Genomic DNA, 11,340 nt, shown 5'->3' with positions numbered 1-11,340 from the left:
TGGGAGCAACAACTCACAAGGGCCGTGCTCCAGAAGATTTCCCTTCACATCAATATTATTGTGTTTTTGTTTCATTTTATATTCCAGCTAACATTACAAAAGTTGCATCACTGGCAAGTATGTAAAACTAAAGACCATGTTTGATCGAATATAAAATCGCAAATGATTATAAATTAAGATAAAGTAAAGAAGGTGAAGTTAGTGGTTTTATTTCCTTGGCCATCACCAGTGCATTCACCAGTTTAAGCGGTAAACCATGTATGGTATAATACATATCAGTAATCAAACATTCATATTTTTCATAAAATTAAAATTCATATTTGTCTGAATTAAATGTCTTAGTTAATCATTTGTTTTATTCGTTATATCATGTTATGTATTTTTTTAATAATGAATAACCTACGAATTGTTGTGGATTTGGGCATGCATGCATGCATACAGCTACAAAATTACCCTAATTTATGCGGAAGGTAAGCAGTAACATGTGTTTAATGCTGGCAAAACCGATTTGATAAATAAACTACCCGCCATCAGGTGGTATTTTGATTGTATTGATATATTGATTATTTCTGTTTGTGCACTAACTAGTGCTTTTGGATTGACTATGTAAAGATACTCTATCGTTTCAAACTCGATAAAATTACCTATGTCTTCAATCTATCAAATTGAATGAATGTTTAAATAGAGTGAATATCACAGACGGTTCAAATTCATATGAAATTCAAACCATTTGTTCGCTATACGTGGAAGATATTGACGATTTGAAATGTCCAGTAATTGAGCTAGAAGACCATGACAACATACTCTAACAGTCTAAAATTCAAATTGTTCGTTTGGTTCATCTATAACTTGGAGCCTTCATTCTGAACAATTAATGCCTGCATTTCGAGCAAGATATCGGTCAACACTTTGGCGAATTTCGTTGCACCAGTTTCTGGACAACTATTGGAGCATGAGATGGCTAAATATGTGTTAGTTTCTCGTATATTATATGCCACACCATAACCATCAACTTCTACGGAACCAAAACACATCACCAAGACATGGTCAGATGGAACCTACAATTGATAATATCAAAGAAAGACTGATCAAAATATTAGCCCATAATAATTTATATTGTTATCATATATCTCATCGTAGCATAAACTAAAAGATAAAAACGACATCGCAATGATGACTAACACAAATGCAAATGTATAGAATAATTCGGTCCAGGGCAGAATAATACTCCTATAGATGTACTGATAAGACAACACTGATGCAAAATCTTCGTTTGATCCTAATCTTTTAAAAAGTAAAATGCCCCATGAGAAATTTCCCTGAAAAATCAAATTTCTTGAAATCGCTCCAAACTTTGCCATATGGAAGCTTCTTCCTGGCCCTATAGATATGATAACTGAAATCTAAATGTGTTTTCGTGGTACAACGGATATGCTTTTTTTCTGGAACAAAGTAACAGCAAAAGTTAATAGCTTAAGCTACCTGACTAGATGAAAGCGCATATCGAACAGCAGTTAGATAGGCTGGATCCGTAAATATATCTGGAACAGTCTCTCCTAATTCCTTTGCAGTCAAGTTCAACGCAAAAAAGTGCCTGTCAATACCATCTCCATATATAGTCTACAATAATAAGGAGGTTCTTCATTTAAGAGTCATGTCTATTGTCATTAAATGGGTAGTTGGAATATGATGAAAGGCTTTTACTTTCTTCATCACAAAAGTATGTGTGTTCATGACGTTGATATACCGTGACCTCATTATTAGCTCACTTGTATATGAATAAATTACTTACGTCATTGAAAGTTAAAGTACCAATGAAAATGATGTTTGAAAACTCCTAAATTATGTTACTAATACCAGGAACATGTGATTTTAAAGTTTGATATTTTGCCTATGGGCCGAAACATTGGCTACAATTCAACCATTACTGGACTGTAGTTTTCGGCTGTAGTCGGATGCAAGCCGAGCAGAAGAACATGATGCTGAGGTGATATCCCTTAGTGAAATTTAGTGACTGTTCTTTCTTTACAGGAATATACATTCCTGCCGACAAAGGCACAATTATGAGAATGGCCGATCTATCATTTTGGATTAAATAAATGACACTGCCTGTATAGACTAAAAATCTCCGCCTTGGTGATGCTGTAAGGATTACATTGTGTCCTTTGAACTCCTGAAATACCTGGTCATATCTCTATACCACATAATCATCTTAGTAGTTTAAGTACAACTTTGGCGAGTAGTGAATACATATAATTATAGCTGACTTAATTAAGTTAAATGAGTAATTGCATAATTACTTACATCATTGATATGCGCCTTGTGTGTCACAACGGCTTTTCTCAATAATCTGTACCTTTCTCTAGACTGTAATAAAGATAACCACTGTTTATATATCGTATTAGACCTTACCAGCTTCAACTAGATCGAGTTTCAATGGCAATATAAATTAATGAAAGAACAAATACTTCAATGATGTATTGACAGCAGGAGTTTCAGTCTAAACAGCTATTCTTCGTTCGTTTCACCATAATCTACTTTACACAATTAAATTTTCACAGCCAACTTCCATTTTGAAAGTTAAAAATTGTTTGAAGTACTTCAAATTCTACCTTCGGACAGAAGCTGGGGTTTATCTTACGAATTAAGAAGTATCAGAATTGGCAAATGAATGTAAATCAAAAGGAGAAAGTGTATGCTTACTTCTACACTGTCATCCACCATCGCTTTAGAAAAGTTAATAGAATCAATAGTACACGATCTGATGGTATCAGTACGTCCACCTTTGAATCTCTTAGTTGTACAACTCTCGTATGTCGCAGTAATTCTCCTGTGCATCCTGTGAATAGCAGTTAAATAGCAGAGTATTTTGAAATGTAAACTTATCTTACGAAATGCTGGGGACATTTAGATATTATTCCTAAATATCTTTCCTTCGTTCACCCAAGGAAAGTACGAGTGGTATAGGAGCCCTTGATTTGTAGGGACAAAACCCTTATGGCATAAGTATGTTCTGGTTGAATGAAAACAATATATTGAGACTTCTATAATTATAGCTACGGACAAATAAATAATATATAGGAAAAATAATGGTGACTCTTACCATATTGACTCATACTTTAAGCAGAGCAGGACCACTGACGTAGACGCACGTTATTGTGGCGTAGCGCACACAGTTTATAAATCCTATATTTCTGTTTGAACGGGTATAACTTGTCTTTTTCGTGATATAATAAAGATTAACTTCATAGACATACCTATAAAATGCAACTTGTATTGCCACTTGAATGAAGCCATCGGGGCTCAGATTATTCTGCTTTGGGAAGTTCTTCCCAAATGGTTTAAATTCGAATAAATATAACTGCAAATCATTGACTAATCTAGTGATAAGAAAATAGAGAAAGATTATATTAATTGTACACGCACGCACGCACGCGCACACACACACACACATTCATTCATTCATACATACATACATACATACATACATACATACATACATACATACTTATACTTGAAACTTTAATTTCACTTGCAATTCATATTTCTTATCAGCTACAGTAGTAACTTTTCCCATTTTTCATTTTTGATTTTATTTTACATGATATTAGTCGACTTCATGTACAAAACAATCATATTCATACATAGAAATACGGAAGGCATATAATTGCTTGGCATTGTTTAAACTTAATTGCACGAATTATAAGTTGTACATTTCTTTCAATACATAAAAGTAAGCATTGAACACATTATAGATACTTACAAATCTAAATTTCTCTTTGCAATTTCTATGTCATGGATGACGTCATCACTCAAATTGAACTGAAGTCTCTTTGGATCTGGTAGATGGACAGACTCAGGCTTAACTTCATCAGAGTAATTATTTCTGAGACCAAAAACGGTAACAACACGAGCAAACTATTTAACAGTTACATTTGTTTTTGTTACACATAGAAATCACATTTGAAAATTAATTGATCTTCCATCTTTACATCCAATTCAAATAAATTAGTATATGTAAATAGCTTAACGAATTGCTCATTGTATGACATAAGCACTCGTGCATATGTGAATTAAACACTTGTCAGTGAGTGCTCAGCAAAACAAATAAGATGGCCTAAGTTTCGCCAAGATTCGGGACGATTCGGAACGCGTAATGGTAAGAAATAGTTTATATCATATTTAGGGAAAGTCGTGACAAATATTTCACAAGCACTTTAAGGTCCAGTCCAATGTGTACTCAATGGCAGAGTCACATGCAATCAAACAAAAAAGCTTGCATATGATCCCCTCCTCTTTAAACCATAGAGTGTACAAGACAATATTGTCATGATAAATCATAATTATTTGGCCAACAATATCTTGATATATCCAAATAAAGTTAGAAACCCAGGGATTATTGAATATAATATTTGTAATGGCTTACATGAAGATAAGCACATTGTCTAGAAGTGTTGCTACCGGTGGACCTTCTAGCCATGCATGCTCAAATACCAATCCACAATTTCCATCACGACTAACTATTAACTGAGGAAGAATCAGATAGGTTTCTGTATACGTTAGTCACTCTTGCAATTCCTAAATTTCTGCATATAATCCTATCATTGATTAGCACATATCGTAGTTGCTGTAGACACACTGTATTTTAGATTTAGTCTAGCTCATCTTTAATTCACACGATTAGTGATTGTTTGTGTAGTTTCATTTTTTCGTATCAAGGATCTCCAAATTAAACCAAAGGAAAGTTTGTACATCACAATTTCCTTTTTGCAATTAATTAATGTGACGTTATTACACTAAGTGAAATCATCCTCCTTCGTTTGAAAACTATATGAAAACATATTTATTTGAAAACGTGTTAAAATGTACCCCCTACCTGTAAAGTTTTATCATACCACCTGTTGCCACTGTTGGCATGGCTACCACCGCCATGTAATATCTGATTGGCTAAAGCACTCAATCTGTGCTGGTGTGGACCGTTGATTGGCTCATCCAGACATAAGATAAATAGTGATCTCGTGATCGTTTCGACAATATGTGCGTTTGATGCACCTTTCAAAAGTAGAAACAAAACAAAATATATCTTTAATAATATAATTATTTTGAATTTCGAGCATAACCATTTATAAATTATACTTTACACTCAACCCATGAATATCACCTCTACCTTTGTATGATTAAGAAATACCTTCCTTCCTTCCTTCATTTATTTATTTATTTATTTATTTATTTATTTATTTATTTATTTATTTATTTATTTATTTATGCATTTATGCATTTATGCATTTATGCATTTATTTATGCATTTATGCATTCATTTATGCATTCATTTGTCAAACATACACTCAAAAAAAAAGAAATGCATTATACACACAAATGTTATTGCGCATATAAAAGGTACATATGAAGTAACAACATAAAGAATACAGTAGTAATAAAAGTAGATGATATACATGAAAGATAATAAAAGCAATATAATAATGTAGAGCTGTAAATGTTCAGGTGTAAATCTTGGCACAAGTAGGTAAATGGAACAATGCAATGTGGAATTTGGCAAGGCATATTTGACTGGGTGCTGGAAGCTAATAAGTATCCAGCACCTCTCTCTCTCTCTCTCTCTCTCTCTCTCTCTCTCTCTCTCTCTCTCTCTCTCTCTCTCTCTCTCTCTCTCTCTCTCTCTCTCTCTCTCTCTCTCTCTCTCTTCCAATTAGTCATTAAATAGTCGTAAACTACAGTTAAAATGGCAACCCAATTAAATAATCTAGGTACAAATGTATTAAGATATAAGCTAAAGATTGTTTTATCCTAGTATAGATGTTTAGAAGGTTGCTTAGCAAGAAACATTTATATCTATCGTTTTTTTCATCAACGAAAACCAGCACGCCTTATCATAACTCCGTTCAACAAATTCTTGAGCAGAATACGCCACAATCTTGACCTTGCTTACCCAGTTGTGTGAGTTTCTTGTTAACTTTAAACCATGTATCTCTATTTTCTGTTGTGAGTATACCCACGGGATCAGACGACTTCGATGACATGTTAACTACTTTCACTAACTGGGCATACAGCTCATTCACTCTTAGTGGCTTACCATTGGGATAATAAACATCTAAGGCAAAGAACTAAAATAGGAAAAAGTCAAAATGTTCAACTTACAAAAGAATTATTAACTTTGATGAATCAAAACTCAGGACGTGTCTTTGAAATTACCTCAGATTTGATAAATAATATACATGTAACAGTATACACATGCTATTTTGCTATGTTGTTTCAGAAATGAACACTGAGACAATGAAGCTTTCATATTTCATCGGCAATACACAAGAAAAATAGTGTGTTTTCAAAAATTGCAATCCTTGCCAGATACTTTCATATTATGTTGGCAATCTAACCGCACGAATGCCCTAATTACAACAATCATTATAGAATCATAATCTTATAAGCATTCACGCAGCAAGTGATGAAAACGTTGCAACCCTGATATCGGTTAGCATTGTGCCTTCGCATTGGGATATCTGCCCTGCACATGTCTGGCAGAAAAATCTTTCAGTGAAAATGCCCATATTAGGGCATGAATATATCATTTGCTTGAAATTCTTTTAAAAAACACATATCATACCTAGATTTTGAGACCTACTTACATGATTATTACGCATGACTATGATATGTTTGGGGGCATCTTCTTTGTTACCATGGTAAACCCATGAAGAATCTCTATCAGGTCCAGGAATACGGCAAGTTGAAAACATTTTATAGTATTGAATCATGCATAGACGGTCACCTCTTGTCATGTCAATTGGAAGCTTTTCGCTGTTGTTAGACAAAGAGAAATAGATAAGTAGATTTAGTTTGAATTATTCAACATGATACAGATGGTTCCATTAATGTTCCACAATTATCAATTCACATTTTTTTCAACTTTATCAAGTGAAAACACTGCCTAGTAAATTTCAAGGAATCTATGACCATTTGAGGTACACTGCTGACTCAGATGTATACGTGCATTTGCTTTGTTACCAGTTTTTCATGGCAAACAACACAACTTACCTGTCAACTATGCCCTTGAAATCCAAAATACCAGCTATCAATTTTGCAGCAAAACTACAGAGAAAACAAAGAGTTTTATATCTGACACTTTAAAAGATGTATGAACAGTTACTCATCAAAAGCTAACTTGATGATAAGGTAAGATGTTGTCTTATAATTCAAAAATGTGATTAAACTTAACCTTCTTTACTGGTGACACGGTTAGGCATGATTAACCTTTAAGCTTGACTTTCTTCCGAATATGACAAGTATTTTTATTTTGGCATATTTACGCCCATATGTATATCGTACTTCACAAAACGTTGCTTAGTGTTGGCCCAGTAGTAAAAGTCCACGGCCAGTAATCGACAAGTGACAATTTTTTTTAAATTTATGACTGCACTGATAGAGGATTATAGGATTTACACAATCGCCGAGTGGGGCGCTGATATTTGCGCCATATTGGATTTTCGAACATGAGTGTTCGCTATTCATTTCCTCCTACATTTGTGACACACAGGTGCATAAAATAATTATACAGATTTGTGTCGAAAGTCATGTCATGGAATACCATGTAGTAAATATGCTGAAAAACGTACATCAAGATAATTCAACTTTGCATGATCTTGAGGCAAATAACCCACTATAAAATCAGTTTTCGATAACATCACTATGTTTGGGCTTAGGCCCTTAAATGACCCAAAATGTTGTCATTTGTCAGTGACTGTGGTAGTATGCATTCACGTAAGACAAACATGTAAAGAATGCAAAAAAAAACCGCAATTCTACATGTAATTTGAATAAATACTGTCACAATACATTTTAAGCCAATAGTAACATTGGCTTGCATCTAGCAATGACAAATATGTCTATGTCTATGTATATCTACTGTAACAACAGACGTGACTAATGTTGAAAAGTTTAAGAAATGAATGTAGTGGGTTTCTTCCAAAATAGGTCTGAGGGGAACGTCCTCTGTCCAGAAAGTGTGTTATGATAGAATTCTTAGCCTAAGGGTAAAGTATCAAAATAACACAGCACTAACCTTAGTTGGTCTCGCTGACTCGAAAAGTCCTGAACAGGAAACATTGCACCAGGACTTATACTTATCACGGTTGGGTTCCTGTCGCCGAGAAATGTAACATCACGCCACCAATCGGCATTCTGATTATATTTACATAAATAAAAAAATGTCAAATTAGAAATTAAAAACTGCTATCAAGAGAGCTTGAAAGCATGTGTCGCTTGTGTACTCATACATACATACATACATACATACATACATACATACATACATACATGCATGCATACATGCATGCATACACACACACACACACATACATACATACATACATACATACATACATACATACATACATACATAACATACATACATACCCCCTCCTCCCCCTTCTCACTCCCTCCTCCCTCCCTCCTCCTGAGATTCCCAATATGTGTTTCATTGTATAGAAGTGTTATGCTTACCCAGTTGTCAAGTTTCTGGGCTCTCTGCAATAACTTTATTTGGAGCTGTTCACCTTTACCACCTGGTTTACCAAATTTATCAACAATCTATAATCATATAGAACATACAGAAAAATACATAATAATTGCGATATCGCCGATGCTTTGACATATATATTTTAGCCAATACAATACAATAATACAATACAATACAATACAATACAATACAATACAATACAATACAATACAATACGTACAATAATATGAGGAATCTCAAGTAATATGGCAAACATGCATCCGAAACTTTAATTCTGTTTCTGAAATGGTAGTATATTGTGCAAAAACAATACATAATATAGATATGAAATTGTAAATACATAAGGCGTTGGTTTGTATGATTGCGGTAACTGAGGCTGTACTGAATTCGTAACAATTGATTATCATGAAATTTGAACACAAGAACAATTAAGATGAAGGTCAAATAAATACACACACACACACACACACACACATACACACGTGTTTAGTCATTCTTAAATACTATGGTGGAAGGGGCTGTGTAGTATGAGTCTGTAATTTTTTTTACCTGTGCATTTTACGTAAATGTTAAAACTAACCATGTATTTGACATGAAACACTACCAAAGTGTTAAGTTTCTATTAAAGCTTGATGACCTTGACTTCAACATGTCTATATCTAAATTTAGATTTCCGACCATCGATTTGCCAATAATATTTTCTGTCTTGTTATTCCTGGTCTAATAATCAGTTGAGAATATTTTTAAACAAAAACACATTTATCGCCATTTGTGCAATAATGATATCACAAAATCTCTCTGTGGTATTATACTGTTCGTGCATTGTCTCTATAGATTGACAATTCCCTTTTTCGTATGCAAATTACCTTTTTCGTATGCAAATTCCCTTTTTCGTATGCAAATTACCTTTTTCGTATGCAAATTACCTTTTTCGTATGCTGATATTCGTCTTCAGATAGCAATGGACGTAGAGTTACAAGATACTTATGTAGGGTTTGTTGTAATGGTGGCAATGGTAACTTTGGGAGAGTACTTTGGTAAGACAGGAGCGATTTCATGACCAATGGATCCTCAAACTTGACTATGGATGGCTGTGTCATGTTTATAGCTGTTGTGCAATGTATTTGAACTGTCGTATACAGAGCGAGAAAAGACGTGCATTAGAAAAATCTGGTAAAGAAATGATAAATCGTTCATTGTATCAGTCGAGATTGATATCAGAAAATTAAGAACCAGTTACTTTTTTCATTAGGTCCTCTTCCGTCATTCGCTATAGCAACAAGGAGACCCATCTCCTCCCATTTCCACTTCAGTGTCACTGTATGGTTGCACTGATGGAGGGATATTAATGGGTGGGTTGGTAAGTGGAAGGATGGGCTGTTTATGTCCTTTGCTAACAATTTAACATGTGATTTCATTAGTACAATAAGTTGTGCTAGTACGCCATTTGTTCCTATTTAAAAATGATAATCTATATACAATCGAACAATTCTCTGCAGACCGACACGCTGCCCGCAATGATTGTTCATAATTCCATATACCTATTGCATACCATAACCTTTAACAAAGTATGGTAAAAACAACTTAAGCGTGACATGTTAATCTGTAGTTTATTTGTATGGCAAGCTATCATTGTGTAGCGACCTTGACCTTGACCTTAATGTATGACATTTCTTATATGTTATTGGATATAATGATAGTAAGGCGACACTGTATCCCTCCCGGGCACTGTACACGTAGATGATGTACAATGTTGAGAAGTACAGCCGTACATTAAAGGACCATGCAAGATTAGAATTAAACTCTGGATTAGAATACACAGTTGTCTTGCAGGAGTATAAAAAGTGAATACACAGTTGTCTTGCAGGAGTATAAAAAGTGAATACACAGTTGTCTTACAGGGGTATAAAAAGTGAATTCAAAAGAATGGTCTTATTTGGCCCAATGACAGTCTGGAATATCCCCAGTTCGGGATAAAAAAAAAAACCACATACAATATACTTTCCGTATGTATCCTGATCGGGATAAACGTTTTGCCTGAGCGGGATAATGGATAACAACATGATTTGGATAAAATACTCTTCAAATACCTGTTGCCCTGGACAACGTATATACAACCCTGGCTTTTGAATGTAGGTCTTTGAGAGTAGAAAGCATGTACATACTTGTTACCACATAGTTATGTGCCCCAGAGCGTTCATAGGTTATTTATACCAATTATCCCCCAGATGCATGCCAATTATCCCAATCGGGAGACAATCCTACCTGTATGATTCCACAGATAAGATAGTACAAATGCGAGAACGTGGGACTGAATCATAGGCCTTTAAATAATGAGTTTGTTGCCAGATCAACAGTTAAAAATGGCGTTGAAATAATAATGTATCTCTATTACATATCAACTATGCTAGTTTATTCGAGCAAACAACAGTGTCAAGCCTAAAAGTACTATACATGTTGTAGAGACAATAACATTAGGTAATTTAATTAGCACACACCTGTTATTAAAAGCCGTAGTAATTGTCAACTGACGAACAAATCTGAGAAATTCATGGGAATAAAGCCTAACTTACCAGAATACAGTGCTGTGTTATCAAGTATCAGAGTACAAACTGAGACGTGTAGGAAAGGTCTGCTCATTCTTCAACCACTGGACTTTATTCAACCAACCAGTGTTTACTTACAATAGATCTATTATCAGAGCGACCCCGTGTCCCAGATTGAATGACAAAATATTCTAAACAAAAACATTCGAGTCAATAACGTTCTATGCCGACGATGGAAGTAAACACATTATACATACAGAAAGTTCT

The 11,340-nt window shown here is 34.4% G+C and overlaps 1 protein-coding gene across 1 annotated transcript; it reads right to left on the bottom strand.

Annotated features, from left to right (window-relative positions):
• Positions 1–842: 842 nt before the first annotated feature.
• On the bottom strand, positions 843–9,627 carry LOC144441349 (carnitine O-acetyltransferase-like). The gene is made up of 14 exons (XM_078130904.1): positions 9,454–9,627; positions 8,512–8,598; positions 8,072–8,190; positions 7,048–7,101; positions 6,642–6,810; positions 5,948–6,122; positions 4,877–5,052; positions 4,427–4,527; positions 3,764–3,886; positions 3,258–3,380; positions 2,704–2,839; positions 2,305–2,367; positions 1,483–1,620; positions 843–1,058 (listed from the first exon to the last, which is right to left on the bottom strand). The coding sequence occupies exons 1-14, from the start codon at positions 9,625–9,627 to the stop codon at positions 843–845; spliced, it is 1,854 nt and encodes a 617-aa protein (XP_077987030.1).
• Positions 9,628–11,340: the final 1,713 nt, after the last annotated feature.

This window comes from Glandiceps talaboti, chromosome 10 (genome assembly GCF_964340395.1).
Source record: "Glandiceps talaboti chromosome 10, keGlaTala1.1, whole genome shotgun sequence".
In the NCBI taxonomy this organism is placed as follows: Eukaryota; Metazoa; Hemichordata; class Enteropneusta; family Spengelidae; genus Glandiceps; species Glandiceps talaboti.
The sequence above is the reverse complement of the archived record's forward strand: the minus strand, read 5'-3'. Positions and strand labels throughout refer to the sequence as shown.

Bases quoted from the DNA above. Each gene is read 5' to 3' on its own strand.
- LOC144441349 (XM_078130904.1), bottom strand. From the start codon at position 9,627: ATGACACAGCCATCCATAGTCAAGTTTGAGGATCCATTGGTCATGAAA. The intron at 7,102-8,071 runs GTTAGTGCTGTG...TTTTCTCTGTAG, and splicing joins AGTCAGCGAGACCAACTAAG to TTTTGCTGCAAAATTGATAG. The intron at 3,381-3,763 runs GTAAGTATCTAT...TCTTATCACTAG, and splicing joins GCAAAGAGAAATTTAGATTT to ATTAGTCAATGATTTGCAGT.